The sequence below is a fragment of the Anser cygnoides genome, chromosome 25 (genome assembly GCF_040182565.1).
Source record: "Anser cygnoides isolate HZ-2024a breed goose chromosome 25, Taihu_goose_T2T_genome, whole genome shotgun sequence".
NCBI classification, from domain to species: domain Eukaryota; kingdom Metazoa; phylum Chordata; class Aves; order Anseriformes; family Anatidae; genus Anser; species Anser cygnoides.
In genome coordinates, this window is record NC_089897.1 from 862,390 (window position 1) to 880,368 (window position 17,979).

Below are 17,979 nucleotides of genomic sequence, written 5' to 3' on the forward strand. Positions count from 1 at the left end.
GCGCACGGAAGCGTTGGGTGAGCTTTATTGCTGATGCAGTGGCCGCAGTTGTACAAATCGTGAGCAATGCTTCACACCAGGGGTGGGCACAGCGCCCCAAAACCCGCTGCCCCCCCCAGCCAGGGCTTCATGGGCAGGCAGCGTCCCCTGCCCGGCCCCACGCCCACAGGCAGAGGAGCTGGCAGGGCTGCAGGTGACGCTGGCAGCACGGGGGGCCACTGCCACCCCCTCCTGCTGCCCCCCACCCCAGGAGCAGACCCCCCTACGAGCCCTGCTCTTCCCACGGAGCACTTGGTCACCGCACAGGGACAAATGTCTGGGTGCAGAGGTCAGGTCCCGCATTCTGCGGGGGCAGGACAGCCCTGGGACCCTGGGGACAGCCCTGGGGACAGCCCTGGGCGCACGCCCCCACCCCAGCTCCACCTCCTGCTGCAGCTCTCCACCACCTCCTACCCCGTGTACCACCGATGTCCCCGTCACCCCCCCGGCCACTTGGAGACCCTGTGGGGACACAAGCGGTGACGATGGCCCAGGTGTCCCCTGGCTGGGGCGGTCCATCTGCTCGGCCCAGGTTGGACCAGGCTGGAGGGCATCGGCCCCTCGGTGCGCTCCCAGGGGACCCCCGGCCCCGCTGCACTCCCCGGCCCGTGGCACTGCCTCCCTTCCACCACGAGCCCCCTTTCCCCGCGGTGGGGTTGGATGCAGCAGGGACGTGGGGACAGCCACCACCCCCCTCCTCCGTCCTTGACATCCCCGAGCGGCCGGACAGAGCGGGGCACGGTGCTGGCAGAAGAGAGAGCTTGAGGGCTTCGCAACCGTAACAATAATAAATACAAGGTCTTCCTCACACACTGCATCGAACGGCCGTGCTGGCCCTCCTCGGGCCCGGCCCTTCCTCCGTCAGTCCCAGAGAGATCGCTGCTCCTCGGCGTCGGTCACTGCAGGGTCCCAGAGGGCTCGTCATGGCAAGAGTCACGAGGAAGGCGAGAGTCCCGGGGTCTGCCACGCCGGGCTGCGGGGGCAAAGCCGTCCCGCTCCCTACTGCAGCAGCTTCGGTAAATCCACCTGCCGGAGAAGACAGCCCGTTACTGGGCAGAGCCGGGAGAGGTGGTGGCAGGGGCTGCCGGAGGGGCTCGAGGACCTGATGCAGAGCTGCATGGTGGTGCTGGACCCCTCCCCGGTGCTGCCGGACCCCTCCCCGGTGCTGCTGAGGATGCTCGGAGCTCCAGGGCCCCCCGTCCCTTCTGGCCAGGCTATGGCTGTCCCCGGGGCAGCCACACAGGGACACAAAGCACTGCGACAGGCGGGAATTTCAGGGCTTGGCGCTGGGATGAGGGGGAGATGCAGCCCCTCGGGGTGCCCCCCAGCCTGGGGGAAGCAGGAGCCAGGCGAGCCGCTGCCCTCAGGGACTTGCTGCCCACACAATCCTGCCTGCACCGGCACCGTTGGGGCTGAGCACCGCTAAAGCTCAGCATGGGGAGGTCCTGGCTCTCCACCCCCCGGGTTTTATTGGGTCTAAACTGTCTCCTTCCCTGTGTCCCAACCCCTGGGCCAGATCTGGCCGCTGGAAGGAGGTGCCCACCCCAGGGGCTCTGCCAGGGGATGGACCTGCTGGCCCCACGCGCTCCACAAGGGATGGTGCAGAGGGACGGGTCTGCCCACCCTGCGTGCTCCGCGAAGGGACGGATCCGCCCCTGCCACGTGCTGTGCACGGGGGCTGCGACCTTGGACCCCAGGCTGTCCCCCCCCCCCGAGGACAGCCCTCACCCTCCACCACCCAGGTGATGACAGACGTGGCCGCAGATCTCAGCCCCCACGCTAGCCCCGCCGTGGCCCCGCACTTGCCTTCTTGAGCTGTTTGAGGTTGCTGGAGCGGATGGCCGCCAGGAGCTGGTCCCGCGAGTTCTTCTCCTGGACCGGCAGCGCCCGGTCTCCCATTTTCCTCTGCGTGGCCGGCGAGAGCGAGTTCCTCAGGTTCTCGTTGATCAGCGGCGGGGCGAGCGGAGGAGGAGGCGGGGGCGGCGCGGTGGGCGCTCCCCCTTTCTTGGGAGAGTTTTTGGGGGAAGCCTTGGGGGATGGCTGCGGGGACCCCTTGGGGGACCCCTTCGGGGCTCCGACCTTGGGCACCTCCAGCAGGTCCTTCTTCTCCCCGCGCTCCTGTGCCAGTTTCTGCTCCTGGAGGCGTTTCTGCCTCTGTTTGTCCATGTTTCGGCTCAGCAGGTTGGTGACCGTCATGCGAGGCCCGGCCAGCTCGAAGTGGTAGCCCAGCTTGAGCAGCGTGGTGTTCTCCTTCAGGAGCTTGGCGATCTCCATCTCCGTCTTCCCCCCGCAGATGTGCCGCTGGTTGTGGAAGCGCAGCTCCGTCAGCGTGTTGTTCTGCAGCAGCGCCCGGAAAATGGCCAGGATGCCCTTGCCCGTGATGTGGTTGGAGTCCAGGTTGATGCTCGTCAGCACCTTGTTGGACTTGAGCATGATGGCGATGGCGAAGGCCACGTGGTCGTCGGCGCGGGTGTTGGCCAGCGCGAACAGCTTGACCACCGTGTTGAACTCCAGGGCCTCGGTGAAGCGCACCAGGGTCTCGTTGTTGATGCAGTCCGAGTTGTTCACGTTGACTTCGGTCACCTCGGCGTCGTTGTTCTTCACCTTCTCGATGAGCTCATCGAAGATGCTGGAAGCTTCGTCTTCCTTGGCCTGCTCCGGGGAGCTGCCGGTGGCGGGCTTGGAGTCGCTGCTCTCGGCCGCCGCCGTCGCCTTGGCCTCCTGTTTCTCCTCCGCTGCCTTTTCTACCTCTGGCTGAGGTTTCTCCTTCTCATCTTCCTTTGATTTTTTCAGATCTGAACTCTTTTCCTCTTCTTTTTTATCTTTCTTCTCTTCTTTTTTGTCTTTTCCTTTCTTCTCTTCTTCTTTTTTGTCTTTTTCTGCCTCTTTCTTTGATCCTGAACTCTTCTCTTCCTCCTTTTTGTCCTTCTCCGTGCCCTTCTTCAGTGCCGAACCCTTTTCTTCTTCCTTCTTGTCCTTCCCTGTCTCCTTCTTTGCTGCCGAGCTCTTCTCTTCTTCCTTTTTATCCTTCCCTGCAAACTTCTTTAATACTGAGCCCTTCTCCTCCTCTTTTTTATCCTTCCCTGTGTCCTTCTTTAACACTGAGCCCTTCTCCTCTTCCTTTTTGTCCTTCCCCTTCTCCTTCTTTACCGCTGAATCCTTCTCTTCCTCCTTCTTGTCCTTCCCCATCAGCTTTTTCTCCATGGCCTTGACCTTGTCATTGATGGCTTTCCCGTCCTTGGTTTTGCTCTCAGCCTCAGCTTTAACCTTTGGGTCTGTCTTCTGAGCACTTTCTTCCTTTTTCGAGTCTTTCCCCACTCCCGTATCTCGTTTCCGGGCCGGGTCTTTGGCAGGAGCTTCCTTTCCCTTTTCTTCTCCATCCTTGGCTTCCTGCTTCTTCTCGGCCAGTCTGGTTTCCTAACAACAGAGAAACACGGAGGCGTTACAGGGGCAGGGTCCCCGATCTCCAGCCTCGCCACCCCGGTCTCATCGTCACAAACTCGGCTGCTCTCGCTCAGCCCGGCTCGGGGAGCTCCGGGAGCCCACGAGGGATGAGCTGCCCCGAAACGCAACAGGCGCCGTCTTGTCCTAAACCGCCGCTGGTGGCTTTCAGCCCATTTGTACGGGGCCAGCGAGGGGCTGGAGGCTCTGGGGGAGATGGGGAAGGCAGAGCCCCAGCCCCAGCACTGCTCGGGGTGAGAAATGACAACGGGGTGAAGGGAGGCGTGGGCGGTTTGTGATAGAAACCTGGGGAGGGCATCGCACGGGGTCCCCAGGAGGCAATGGGGACGCCACAGGGCTGAGCGACCTGCCCCAAATCGGGCTGGTTTAACCCTGAATACGGGCCAGAGTCTCCTCGTCTTACCCGAGTGATTTCCCAGCGCTGCTCACGCGCTGCAGCCCACGGCCCTGCTTTGCAAGAGGCCGCTGATCCCAGACGAGGTCCTGGCTCCGGGGGGGGGTTTCGGTGTGCGAGTGCCCCCCGTGCAGGCAGAGCCTGCGGCACCCGGGTGTACCGAGCTCCTGCTGCGGCTCCCCAGGGCATCGCTGCTGCACGGTGACACCGGTGATGGCGATGCTGCCCACCCAGCGGTCACACCCAGCCCTGGGCTCTCTGAAATTGGGCTCCCCGGGCCAGGATTTTGCAGGTTTGGGCTCCCTGAAGAAAACCGAGGGAACTGGGACATTTATCTGCAACGTGTCTTCTGGTGTCCGGAGGCATCAGAGGAGGGAAGAGCTTCCTACAGGGCGGTCTCGGAGAAGGATGTGTTGGGCACGGCAGTGTCGCTGCAGCTGGCACCCCTTCCCCGTGCACACAAAGAAGCCGTGCAGCACTGCTCGGACCTCCTGAGCTTCCTCCTCTGTCCCCAGGCCAGTCAGGACGCCTGCTGGCTCCCTAGCGGGCTGGCAAACAGAAGGGCTTTCGTTTTGTCTGCAGCTGCCTGCCCGCTCCTCCAAGCGAGCTTTGGCTCCGCGCTGCGTGCTCGGCGCGATGCCCCTGCCGTGCCCGCGGGGCTCTGTGGGCAGCAGGGGCTCAGTCCGGCTTTCGGCTCGCCAGCGCTGACCTCCAGGCAGCGACCACGTCCTCCCTGCATGCGGGATGCAACCCCGAGGCTCGAGGGCTATTTTCTTACGGGCTACCTCCGGCACCAAAGGATTTTCCTCTTTCCCTTCGTGCTTCAGGGCCATTTGATCATTTGTCTCTTGTCCATTAAAATCCCTTTTCTTTCGGTACTTTTGTCAAGCCAGCGATCCTCCCCAGGGCGCAGCGTGTGCGTCGCTGCCAGCCACAGCCAGGACTCAGCGGGTGTCCCGCTGCCGCCTTCACCCTCGGTGGACGGGGCTGGGCAGCGTCTCCCACCGGCACCACTTTGCAATGCTCTGCTTCTGCAGCCCAAGGCTTTGCTGGGTGCAAGCACCCTCCAGCCTGCTGGTTCTCTTACGGCGCTGGATTCACCTCCTCATCTGCCCGGAGTGATGCCGACACGGGAGCAAGAGTTTGTTACAGCACCGCAGCAAGAGCGGGGCAGTGGGGCAGGATTCTGCTCCCACTGACGGAGATGAGTCGACGTTACAAAGCGATGCTGGGTGCACGCGAACCCCTGGCACTGGGACCAGGCAGGTTTGGGGTGCAGGGCAAGATCCTTCTGTAAGGTCTGCGGCTGGGTTTGGCGATTTAAGTCTCCTTCTCCCTGTTCCCTGCCTGGGAGCACGCAGGTTCTGCTCCTCCTGGCTCTTCCTGGGTGCTCGGTCGGCTTTGGTGGCCCTGAAAGTTTCTGTCCGGGGGAAGCAGAGGGCTGGGAGCTGTGGTCAGGACACGCTCAGGTCTGTGGGGTTAATCCGAGTGTCCTCATCTTGACCACAGCAATGCTGGTGACCGGGCAGTGCTGCTGGCTGCGGGATGCGGAAGCACCGTGCCGAGGGGGTGTCAGGGCAAGGGTCATCTTTGCCAGGGGGCATCGGGACTTCAGGGAAAGCAGGAAGAAATGCCTCTGGGAGATGCAGCTGGAACTCATTGACGAGCTCACAGCACCAGGACAGCACCGTGGCTTCGCCCAGTGCCTTGAAACCCCAAATCAGAGCCCGGAGACCCCGGTGTGCAGCCGGGGCTGTCTCCCCAGCTGGGACCCCCCAGCACAGCTGCGGCTCTGCCAGCCCCGTGCCGGTCCTCTGGGACGGCAGCTTGGTGGAAAGAACTGGCCCAGCCGTCATCAGGGCAGCTGTGGGGACAGCTTGTACCTGGCGTGTGCACAGATGCCATCTGGGACGAGCGCTGTTTGTTTAGTTAAGAAATTTCTTGGCTCCCTGGCACGGACCTGAACAGGCAGCAGCGAGGCACCAGACCCCACAGAGCTGCCCCTGCGGCACTGCAGTGCTGCGGACCCCCAGGAGCGGGGACAGACCCCATCCTGGGGGTGCCCCGATCCCAGCACCTCCCTGTCCTGGGGTCTGCGGGGAGCAGGCGGTGCCACCGCCTCCAGCACGGAGCTAGCGGCCCCTCTGACCCAGGTGTGCCCTGCTCCCGGGGCCGGGATGGTGCAGGGACACGGTGACACCCCGAAGCACCTCGGTGAAGGGGGAGCCAGGTCCCTGGAGGGAGTTTCATGGAATGGGGGCTTGCTGCCTTGCACAGCGATGCCCAACAGTGCTCTTCAAAGGTGTCTGGGGATGCCCCAGGCTGGAGGTTTCCTGCTCGTCCCCGCAGCCCCCCTGGGCTCTGCAGCCCTCTGAGCTCTCCCGGACCCGCAGGCAGCAGCTCCTGCCCCACACCAAGTGCTCCGAAAGCCTTCTCCTTCCTGGCCCGAGCTCACTTGGTGATGGGGGCCTGGGGCTCCCCTAAGCTCCAAGACCGAGCAGAGCAAAGGCTTTGGCCAGGAACGAGCAGATCCTGGAGAGAGGGAGGAAAAACCTGGCAAGAAGGAGCTGCAACACCTCCCATACGCAGAGGAGGCAACGGATTTCTGCAAACAAGGCGAAACCAGAGCAAAAATAAGATGAACAGCAAATCCCTGCCAGGCAAAGCGGCTGCAGCGACTGTATCTTTTTATCACATCGTTAGCACTGTGCTCATTAAAGCTACCATCCCCTGACGTGCTGCCACACATCCAGAGCAAAAAGGGAAGGGACTGACGTGCAGCGACCACCGCAGGCGCTGGTGCAGGCAGTGTTTGCGTGCCCACGTTGGGTGTGTTGTCAGAGCTGCGAGCTCCGGCAGAAAGCGCCCCGTGCCTGCAGGGGAAAGCTCTGCCAGGGCCCATCTTGGGCTGGGGGGACACGGGGGGGACGTCGGGGACCCCAGCCATGGGGCTCGGTGGCAGGACGGCGCAGGAGGGGACGGGTGGAGGGAACGAGGGCGTCCCCTGCTCCTCCCCGCGCCTTCTCCAGCAGCGCGGCCGCCCCGCAGCCTCTCCATGGCCATCTCCAGCCCCGCTGCTCGCTCCTCTCCCCGGCGCTGACATATTTACCTCGGGCACCTAGAAACAGGCACCACGGCACCCGCTCCCGTGCCGTTCCCTCTGCTGCGAGCGCGATTATTAGGGGAATATTTTTACACTGCGTGTCAGACCTTTAAAAATAAGCCTAATGAAAACAGCCTGGTACTTGGCTGATTAATCACCAGTGTTTTGATGAACTGAAATGCCTCCCCGTTTCCTCTAAATAGACTGAAATGAGCATTGCCATTGCTTGTTAGCATTTGCAACCCTCAAACCCACTCAGATGCTTCCTTAAAAGGCAAAGCAGAGCGGGAACTTCTTGCCTGGAATCCCGCTGCAGCGGCCGGGGCCGGGCTGTGCCGCGTGGCGAGCCCCGCGCCGGGCAGGCCCCGGGGTGGCCGGGTGGGAGCCGGGGGTGCCGGGCCCTGCCTCTCCCCCCGGTGAGTGGGGGCCCTGATGGCTCTCGGCTCCTGCCCCTGAAGCCCCACAGCTCTTTTTGGGGTGGGAAATCAGCGGGTGCTCGCCCAGCACGGGGATGGAGGGGGCACCGAAGAACAGGGGGGCTGTGAGCCCCGGGGCACGGGGGGGGTCGGCTCCCGAGGGCGCTGTTTGGCGGCAGCGGGGACGTGGGCGCCCAGCAGCGGGGGGACGTCTGTTCTCGGGGAGCACTGGGGGAGCACACGGCTCTCCCGCACCGAGAAGCAGGCGTCTGCCGAAGGACAGCTGGACCAGCTGAAGCTAATCGACCCAGGAATGATTTCAGCCTCGTGGGGTAACTTCTGCACGTAACTTGCAGCCCACCAGAGCCCAGGGGTCTTCTCCTCATGACTCTTCTCCACCAACCCCCCCGGCGGAGCTGTTTCTGCCTGCTGGCTCTTGCCACCGACGGGGGCTGTCCACCCGGAGCTGTGCTCCGCGCAGACCGACCAGACTCCTCCAGAGCTGCAGGGCAAAGCATAAGCCAAGCGGCAGGCCCCTTCTCCCAGCCTCTGCTGGATAATAAGTTCCCCCCACGGGACATTTTCCAGTCTGTCTTTTGTCGGGACGTGGCTTGGGCAATGGGAACCCACCTGCACGAATCCTGAGTGATGGAGGGGATTTTGGAGCAGGGAGAGCAGGGACATGGGGGGCAGACGTCTGAGACACAGCGGGGAGCCCCCCGACCGGCAAGGGAAGGGTTTGGTTATTTGAAGTAGGGGGTTTAGGCATAATTACAGCTCCGTAACTGACCACCCACTCTAGTACCTGTGCCTGAGGGCTTTCGGTCTGTCCTACACGTGCTTCCGAGTCCTTCAAAGGTCTCCAGAGCCACTGTGAGACTCCGAGGTCCGACCCACAGCTCCAACTGGGCACCTGCAACATCCCTGTGGCGTGGGCCATACGGAGCCCCCCTGTCCCCTCCGTCCTGCCCGGCTCACCCGAATCCACCCAGGGGCTGTGGGAGGACAGCAGCATCCCACCAGCCCCCGGCACGACTGTGGGTGAAGGGGGTGAGGATGGTGGGCACAAGCCGTGTGAGAGCTCCCAGGGGACAGGGACGTCCCCTGAGGCTGTTCCACTGCGCGCAGAAGTCCCCTGAGACGGGCAGCGGCCAAACGCCGGTCGTCTTTGCCTGTGATGCTGCTGGGTGTTTGGGTACCCGCTGCCATCACGCTCTAGGGAAAGGTTGCTGGGGCCAAGCTGATCCACGACGAGCGGGCCGAGCTGTTCCCTTCCTCCATTCCCCAACCAACTTTGAGTAACCCGGGGACAGCTCAGAGCCAAGGACATTCCTGGAAAAACGCCGTGTCCTTGGCTGAGGCCGGAGCGCTGCTAAACCCGGACCGCTGGAGAGCACCGGAGGGAGCAGAAGCCTCCGGATCCTCCACCAAGTCCAGGACGGCGCCGCCAGCGTGGGCCTGGGGCTGCTCCGCCTGGGGCAGACCCCGGGCAGCCCTCCTGCTCCTCAGCCCAGAGCAAAGCCGCTCGCACCCGTGGCTGCGCCCGCCGTGGGCTCCCCGGTAGGACCATCCGCAGGCAGCAGGCGGTTTCTCCCTTGGCACGTTTGTTTTTCTTGGCATGGAGCGGGGGTGGAAGGATGCAGACCCAGCATGACCCCCAGGCTGTGCTCTGCGTGCTGAAGCCCAGAGCGATGTAAACAACTTCTTGCCCCGTCCCGCCTCGGCTCTCACTGTTGTTCTAACGAGGAGCCCAGTTATTCCCCTTCCCTTTTGCTCAGGCCTTTCCAACCCCAAACATCACCGCCTCTCTGCACTTCCCAGGCCGATGTTGTTTAAAACACGCTCCTTCCGAGACGCAGCGCTGTTCTCCAGGGACTGGCCAGCTTCTGGCCCTGACTTTTGTCTTTCTTTGCCTTCGTTGGTGAATTAAGTCAGATAACAAACATTTCAGCTCTTTCCTTTAGCCGGCTAGCCCCAGCTCCTCCGCAGCAACACGCAGCCATTTTCCAGAGAGCCATTTTCCGTTTCCATCTTCCAGCGGCCCCCAAAGCCGTGGGATACTTTGCGAATGGAAAGTTTTGTTTCTCTAACAAAGCCCGTTTTTAGAAACCTGGGTCCTGCTCTTCTACCCATCAATTTCCCAGCCCCTTCTCCCGGCAGGGCCGCGGCAGAAGGGGATATTTCCAAGCTGAGGTCTTTGCTCTGCTCACCCCGTCTTCGGCAGAGGTTGTGAAGGGCAGTGGATGTCAGCGATGCACGCCCCAGCCACCTCGTGGCTGGATTTCTGCCTGGTGCACTTTCTGTGGGCAGCCCACAAAAGGCATTCCTTGGAGTTTTAGGACAGAAGAACGTCAAACCAGCTCTCGCGAACTTCACAACCCCCCTCCTGCCCTCCACACCACGGGGAGCAGGACGCTGGAGCAGCAGGGCTCTGGCTCCCGGCCTCCCGGGGCTACGTGGACGCGTCTCCAAGCCCCTTGCTGGGGCAGGACCCCCACGGGTCCCACCAGCCAGCCCACGGGACCACCGCAGCCACCCCACGACATCGCTGCCAAAATCAGAGGGCTGGTTTGTTGGCCAAATCCCCAGGAGTTCCTGCGTCACCCGGGCTCCTCCGCCACGTGGGGGCTGCAGCCCCAAACCCAGCCCTTTACGAGACAGCGGGGCACGCCGGGGTCCTGCTCTCTGCTTCCTAGGAACTGCAGACGCTCCCTGGAAGGAAGCAAACGGCAGCTCCCCTCCTGCGGGCTGCTCCCGTCCCCGTGCAGCTCCGTGCCAATTCCCACGCCGGGCGCATCCTGGTCCTGGTCCCCCCGCCAAAGGCAGGGCCACTCGGCGCCCTCGGCAGCATCCGTTCACACACGTCTCTGTGTGTGAACCCTGACCCAAACACCGGGACGCAAATTTGGGTTCTCAGCTCTAGGCTGCTCAACCCAACGTCAAGGGGCTGCCTGCCCCAAAACGCCCCGGCACCCTGCATCTCTTTATCAGCAACACCTAAAGAGAAAATAACCCCCCCCCCCCGTCGTCCGTGGCAGCTCGGCCCGTATCAGCTGAACACCCTGAGCATTTCCAGAGGTTCGCCTGCAGCCCCGCTGTGGTTTGTGTAAACGCAGACCTCAGCTGTTAACTGCTGTTTTTTTCAGGCTGACCAGAAACCCGGTGTTTTTTTGGGCTTGTGCCCTTAGATGGACCGTGTGCCTTCCAGGCAGAAACTTTGCTCTTGGCACGAGCTGCGAGCCGCTGGAACACTGTGTGCTGCGGCTCGCGCCGGTCCCAGCAAGGCTGTGCCGCCGTCACCCCCTCCCCACGGCACCACAACCCCCGGCTCCGGGCGTGACGGAGCTCTCACGCCGGTTGTTCAGCAACGCAGCTCCGACCCACGTGCGTTGCCTCCTCTCCTGCCTCAGCTGTTGCGCTGCAGCCCCCTCGGTCACCCGTCATCGGGTCGGTCCTGCTTTCCTTCTTGCCTCGGAGGTCTGTCTCCTCGCCTGTGGCCAGCTGGAGCTCCTTTCCGATGCTCCGGGTGCCGGTGCGTTTTCAGAGATGAAGAACTACACATCCGAGCAGCAGTTCTGGTTTTGTGCAGCGAGAGGTGAGAAGGGGAAGGGCTCTCCTGGAGGCGCTGGTCTGCAGCAGGCTGCAGAGACCACGGAGCAGAGACCACCCGTGGCCGCCCCTAAGGGCCGGATGGGAGCCGCTCAGCACCTTCGGCTTCTTTCAGAGTCTGTGACTGTTGTGGATGTCCCCAGCTATCGTCTGCACCTCTCTTGGAGGCCGGGAGCTGGCAGAACACCACCTTGTTCTGAGGGTAGAGCAGGCACCGACGTTGCCAGAGCCTGCCCCGGCCTGGGCTGAAAGAAAGGCGAGACGGGGAGCTGGTGGCGGCTCTTGGGGAGGGAAGGGAACAGCCTTGGCATATCGACAGATGGGCTGATAAACAGAGCAGCAGAGTTTAGATGCGTTCGTGTTAGTCACAGACTGGTAAGATGCTTAAAGAATGATACAAGCACTTCTTTCCCCTCGTTTACAATTCCCCTTGAGTCTGTCCCAGCTATTTAAATCCGGAGCTTGTTTTTCTTCCAGATATTTCCATGAAAAAAAAAAAAATGACAAGCTTTGAGCATTAATAGGAAACTTTAACTTGGTTTTCTGTAACGAAGCAGAAAGGCTCACCAGTAGGGATCTTCGCTTTTCCTGGTGTCTCCTTCCTCTATTAATCCACTATTTATCCTTAAAAGTGGCTTAAACACAACCCAGCACCGTGCGCCCGAGCCTACCTGTGCACACTTCAGCGACAGGCCAGGAAGGCAGCAGGACTTTCAGAAGAGCTCCCCGAGGAGTTCCATAATCCCCGGCCATGGCACTAGGACCTGCGTAGGGCCTCCAAGGAGCGGGTCCCAAGGCTTACACGCAGAGACACCAGCACACGTGCAAGCACCTTGCTAAAAAAAAAAGCGGTTTTGTGGCCCTGGCATGAATCTCCTCCGCCGGCAGGATGACGAACGCCCCCACCTGCAATATCCCTGCACGCCCCCAGCCCTCCCTGCCTGAAGCAGCTTGAAATCGGTGCAGCCCCACGGGGAGGCAGGGCTGGGGGCTCTGGTGGGACCGGGACCCCCAGGTGTCCGCTCCCTGCGAGCGCGGAGGGTGAGGGAAGGAGGCTCCATCCGTTCCTGGGGAGGGCGGTGGGGCTGCAGGAGGGGGGCACAAGGGGGTGCCCAGCAGGTTGGGAGCCACCTGAGGCCAGGCAGGAGCCCAGGGAGAGCCCAGAATAACAGCGGGTGGGTGTAGTGGCGTGCTTCGAAAAGCAAAACCTCCTGCCGAGGACATGGCTGCTGCCACGGCGCGCTCGTCCCCCAAACCGCCTGGTGCCACGGCACGTGCGGGGCACGCCGAGCTGCGGGGCTCCCCACGGCGGCTCTTCGCAGCCCGGTCCCTCCTGGCTAGCGTGACCCCGGGGGGTCTAGGGGTGACCAAACGCCAACGGGGAAGACGGGGATATCCCCAGGGTGTGCGTCACGGTGCTACGTGCACGTGTGCGCGCTGTCAGAGGTGTCTCCAGCAGCCGGGGAAGAGGCAGACAAAGCCGGCTGCAGCAGCTCTCCCACGTCGCAGCCCGCACCCAGCTCACCTGGCAGCAAACCCCCCCCCGGAGACACCGCACGCACCGGGCCCTGCCTCAGTTTCTCCTCTTCTAAAGAGGAATCCCAGGCACGACACAAAAATTTCGAGGGACAGCAAGTCACCTGGGCCCCTGCTGACTCGCGCCGCTTAATGCCGCTGCTTCAAACTCCGCCGTGTTTGTAACCCGAATTTCTCCCTCATTACGTCTTTGCCTGCTACGCGAAAAAGCCACAAACCATTAAAACCCTCATTCGTCCACTTGCGTGAACATCAGTTTAACCGCGGCTCCCTTGACACGCGGGCCTGCGGAGAGGCCGCGCTGAGCGCATCCGAGGAGAGGCACAGCCCCGAGCTCCGTGGCTGAACAGGGGTATGCCTTCACACGCCAGCAATATTGAATGCAGATTAATTAATTAATGCATCGCCAAGGTATGAATTTGGCTGCACGGTGCGGAGAAGCCAGGGCAAAGCTCACATCTATTTTGAGCTGTTTATAAACTGCTTCCTAGTTACCCAAGTCTGCCCTTTTCATCACAGAGCAAGACGACGTGTTATTGTGGAGCTACAATATTTCTAAACGTACCCGCTCCTCCCGACGCTGAGGAGGGAATTGGGGTGCCTGGAGCGGGTCCAAGAGCAGAGAAATGACCGCAGGAAGAGCCGTGAGACTGGCCGGCACCGAGCCCTTTCCTTTAAACCCCTTCCCTTCACGACACCTCCTTCCCCTCTGGCCAGCTCCTGCCGTCCCCACTGGCACCCAGATCCCACGAGCAGCTGCGCCAGCGAACGGTGGGCAGTGAGTGGAGCTGGGCAGGGAACTCCCGAATATTTTCTATCCTCAGCACCTTTGTGCAAGGCAGCTGCGGACCCGGGGACCTGTAGCTCCAGGACAAGACGCCAGCCTCCCGTCCCCCCCTGCCGCAGGGACAGCCCAGGGGCAGGACGACACCTCCCCGTGCTCCCCATCCCTCCGCTGCCCTCCCGCGCTCAGGCTCCTGCTTCTCACTCGCAAAGCTTTCGCCCAATGGGTTTCACTGGGGATGCCGTGTGCCCGAGGGTGCAGAGGGCTGAGAGCTGCCGAGGGTGCAGAGGGTTGGGTGGGCAGGGGTGGGCGACGTCGGCACCCAGCTGGTGACCGCCATCCGCTGTGCGAACCCGCGGCGCTCCTGCTGGTGGGCACAAGCGCATCGCAGCCCGCGGCACCGTGAAACGAAACCTGCTGATGTGGAGAGGGACTTGTCGTCGCAGCCCCCGGGGCTCCCAGCAGCCGGCTGAGAGCTGGGAGCCACGGGATGCTCCGGAGGGCTCCACGCGCTCGCTTCATCCAAAACACCCCCCCGGGGCGCGGGGAGCGCTCCGCCTGCGGGGCTGCTCTCCTCGAGCACTCCGGTGTCCCGGTGATCCCGTCCTGCCCCCCGCGCCCCGTGGCAGAGCCCGGCGGGGCCCGACCTGCCGGTGCTGGCACCTTCTGGGTGCTAATCCCAGGTCCCAACAATGCCAGGGAGGAAGGGATGGAGGGTATTTTTTCTCACCCTGCAGGGACTGAAACAGAAGAAGAAAGGCAGTTCTGCAATATCCAGTGACCGCAGCGCGACCTAACGGGGCCGGTTTCGCTGCCGAATTTGACCGGTTGCCCATCTGCTTTGTCCTCCACGGCCCAAAGCTGCCGACGTTCAAACGGGAGCACGGGGAGAGCCTTTCCCAGGAGCTCCCTCACTGCGCTCCCCGCCAGCCCTGGCGCAGCACACCCCCAGGACACCTCTCCTCCCTGTGCCGGCCCTTGCAAACCAGTGCAGACCCCTGCGATGCCGCTGGGATGACTGGGGCAGGCCTGTCCTGCTGTGCCGGCAGCTCCCCGCGGGGGGAAGGTGAGCGTGGTGCCCTCAGCCAGGGGCACGGCGCTTCCTGCAGCGACCCAGCGACGGGAATTGGTCCCCCAGCCCACGCCAACACCGCATATAGAAGGTGAAGGCTGCCAGCGCCGCGTCCTCGCAGCCAGGGGAAAGCTCCCCGGCGGCTGGGAGAACCGCTTAACCCCTCGGGCAGGTCTCCAGAACCAATCTGCTCTTACTTCTCCTGCAGTTTTCATCTTTCTCTCCCTGTTTGCGTCCTGGCTGCAGCCCAGACCCCAGTCAGGAGAGGGTATCCTGTAATAAGCTCCGTACACATCCCCGGGGAGCTTTCCAGGGTGCTCCCAGGCCACTCAGAGCTTGATTACTCTGCAGGGTGCTGCTGGGTGCCCCGGGACAGGGAAACAGAGCCAGAGCAGGCGGCTCCGGGGAGCTCATGCGTGGCTCTGCTCCGCTCCCCCTGCGAGGCTCCTCAGCCCCTGCACCGAGGATGCGGACCGAGCCTGGGACACAAAACCTGCCCGTGCTCCGCAGAAGAATAGCTGCAGGGTCCCCTTCTTTCGCTTTCTGGCTCAGCCTGCCATAAAAAACGAGGGAAACCAAATGCTTCCCAGCCTCCCACGCACCGAGCACATACCAAATATTCTTAGTGCAGAGGTTAATAAATGTTACAGAGAAGTGGGACCGGCTCCCACCGAGGCGAGGCACAAATAGGCGGGATGGGGGACTGGCATGAAGCTTTCTGGCTCAAGGCGAGCTCTTAAAGGATTTGCCAAGTGCAGAGAAGGAGGTAAATGTGCCCAAATCAAAATAAAAGAACGAGTTTTAACTGAACAATAAAGAGGAAACAAATGGCTTAGGGCATAACCCGCTTCTTGGGGTGATTTCCACAAAACAGCAAACTTTTCTCTTTTTTTTGTTCCACAGGAACCAGAAACGGTTTGAGCTTTTGCACAAGAGGAACTGAACGGACCAAGAACCTGGGGATCTCCAAAGGCAAAAGCAGGAGGAAAGAGAAACACAGCCCGCAGGGTCGCTGTCACCGCAGCCGACCCTCCAGCCTTCTTCTGGCTGCAGAAGCCACCTCTGCCACCAGCCCTGCCCCTGGCAGATGAGGCAGAGAGAAACCCCCTGGCACCAGCACCAGTTCTGGCTTTCAGAGATTTCGTGAAATCCCCTGCTGGCTCCTGGCGTGCCAGCACCAGCTCCCCGCCTCATCCTCTGGTCTCTCCACCGCAGCTCTTCCTCCCTAGCAAGCACCGCACGCCGCTCACGGCGCTCACGGTTTCCACCTCGTCCCCTAAACCAGCCCCAGCTCGCGGGTGTGCCCGGGAGCCAGCCGAAACGCGGGGAGATGGGACTTACGTCTACCGAGTGCTCCCTCTGGATGCGTTTCTTGGTCTCCTTCTCGCAGTGGTTGAGCACCGCGTCGCAGTTCTGCGGGCTGGCCGGCGAATTCTCCGTTTGGTTTTTCTGACTCGGCTCCAGAGGGATGCTTCCGTCCGAATCCACCACATCCAGCTCCTTCTCCAGCTCCTCCATCTCCTCCGGAGACAGAGTCGACAGCAAGCTGTCTATGTCCGGATCTTCGCTAACTTGTCGCCGATATTTGGCAACTTTGGACATCTTGGCCCGTTGGCGAGACACGGTTGCGGTTGTTGTGGTACCCAAAGCAAGAGAAAAAAAACCAGAGCCGAAGCTCTAACACCGCTTCCCGCAGCGGCAGCAGGTGCTGAAGCGTTACAATCGCGGCAGCTCTCAACCGCTGCGGCCCCGGGGCTCGGTAGTGATGAAGAGGGGACACCCCTCGGCCCAAGGGTTGGCCAATAACAGCGCCCAGCGGCGATTCGGGTGCGGGGAAGCCAATGGAGCCCAGCGGGAGGCGGGGAATGGTGCTATCAGAGCAGCCTGAAACCCGAGGACATTCCAGGGAACCATGCAGAGCTGCATGACCAAATTTAGTCCGGAGCATTTAGCCTTTTAAAGGCAATGGGCCAACGTAGCGAGAAAAACACGCAAAAATGCACAAGCTGGCAGGCTGGGGAGCTGGGGGCTGGGGGCTGATCCCAGCACATGCCCATGGGCGCCTGCGGGCAAGTAAAGAGGTCAGCCCTGCTCCGAAGTCTGCCCCCGTTACCGGAGGGCAGATTTTCGGGAGATGAGCCTTACGTTAGTGACAGCTCTTGAGTGAAACCCGCAGCAGTGTGCCCACCCCAGGGGGGTTTCACCCTTATCCTGGTGCTCCCCAGGATCTGCGGGGTTAGCCAGAGCGCGCGGCGTGCCGGGCAGAGCTGCTCACGGCGCTGGCGCGGGCTGGCTCTGCACGAAGGGCACGCGAAGCCCGGCGCCCGCTCCTCGCTCAGCACAGCCCCAGCCCAGCACCGTCCCCGGGTCGCCTGATCGGCGCTTCTGCTGCTTCCCTGGCCCCTGCGGGGGGTCTGCAGCTGCTCGTCCGTTTCCCCTCGCCCAGCCCCAGAGGCATCCCCCCCGCACAGACCGAATTCCTGAGCGTCCCCTGCCTCTGGCTCAGGCAGTGCCCTAAGCCTGGGCTTCGGCTGGAGGCACCTACTTTCCGTCGACCTAATCTGTGAAGAAGCTTACTGGCATCTGCAAGTTCTCCCGGAGGGACACGGCAGATGTGCTCTTTCCCTCCAGATTTCAGAGCAGCTTTGCCCCATGCACAACATTTTGCACCCATGTGATATACTGCCGACTTCACCCTTTTCTTCATTCTCTATCATTCTCCTGCTATTTACTGCCTGCTCTCAGACCTCCCTCCTAGACTGAGCAGGCAGCCCTTTGGTCTCCTTCTGTAAAATAAGCTCTTGCAGGATTTTCCTCACCAGCTTCATCACCACCTTCCTTTCCTCACCACCTTCCCTGCCCGTCCCCCTGGGTCGGATCTCGTCCTGAACAGAGGCACAGGGTGCTCCAGGTGAGCCTCCCAGTGCCTTGTGCTCCAAACCAGACATTCCCCATCTGGACGGGAAATGCAGGCTCTTGTTGCATTCTAGGATTTCATTTATCTGCAGCATCCCAGCACCCAGCCCCTGCTCATAGCCTTCCTATGATTCACCCGCACAACTGAGATGTTTTCCAGATTGTAGAAGAAAATGTTGTCTTTAGTTTCCAAGTGCATATTCTTAAACATTGTGGCACTGAATTTCATCCCACTTCACCCCATCACTTTTATCTCCCTGATCCCCCGATCCCCATCTGTACTGACTGCAGCAGTTCCAGAAAACTTGGCACGATCAGAAAAGCTACCAGCGCCCCGCAGGCCTGTGCCGAGGTCCTAAATGAAAGATTGAAGACAAGACTGAACAGCGAGGGACCTCACTGGCAATCTCCTGAGATTTCCTCCTCCCCCTCGCTTCCCACTGTCGAGCATGGGGTGGGCAGCAAAAACTGGTTTTAGTGCTTCATGACTGCTTCCAGTACTGCAAATCTGGTTTTGGTTGAATAAAATCACCACTGATACTCTGTTTTTGCTCCTAGACCCTGACTGCTGTGCTGAGGGGCGCCAGACATCGAGCTCCCCCAGGAGCTGTGTGCTCAGGGCCCTGAGGTGCTCCTGAGGCCCCACGC

At 61.6% G+C, this 17,979-nt stretch overlaps 1 protein-coding gene across 2 annotated transcripts; it reads right to left on the reverse strand.

The window, feature by feature from the left end:
• Positions 1–7: 7 nt before the first annotated feature.
• LMOD1 (leiomodin 1) lies at positions 8–16,483 on the reverse strand. Of its 2 annotated transcripts, none has more exons than XM_013197001.3 (3): positions 15,757–16,483; positions 1,846–3,456; positions 8–1,065 (listed from the first exon to the last, which is right to left on the reverse strand). In XM_013197001.3, the coding sequence occupies exons 1-3, from the start codon at positions 16,015–16,017 to the stop codon at positions 1,039–1,041; spliced, it is 1,899 nt and encodes a 632-aa protein (XP_013052455.3). In that variant the 5' UTR covers positions 16,018–16,483; the 3' UTR covers positions 8–1,038. The 2 variants fall into 2 exon arrangements, with proteins under 2 accessions (XP_013052455.3, XP_047909646.2); XM_048053689.2 differs by lacking the exon at positions 15,757–16,483 and adding an exon at positions 3,905–6,968.
• Positions 16,484–17,979: the final 1,496 nt, after the last annotated feature.

Bases quoted from the DNA above. Each gene is read 5' to 3' on its own strand.
- LMOD1 (XM_013197001.3), bottom strand. From the start codon at position 16,017: ATGTCCAAAGTTGCCAAATATCGGCGACAAGTTAGCGAAGATCCGGAC. The intron at 3,457-15,756 runs GTAAGTCCCATC...CTCTGTTGTTAG, and splicing joins AGAGGGAGCACTCGGTAGAC to GAAACCAGACTGGCCGAGAA. The intron at 1,066-1,845 runs GCAAGTGCGGGG...CTTCTCCGGCAG, and splicing joins ACCTCAAACAGCTCAAGAAG to GTGGATTTACCGAAGCTGCT.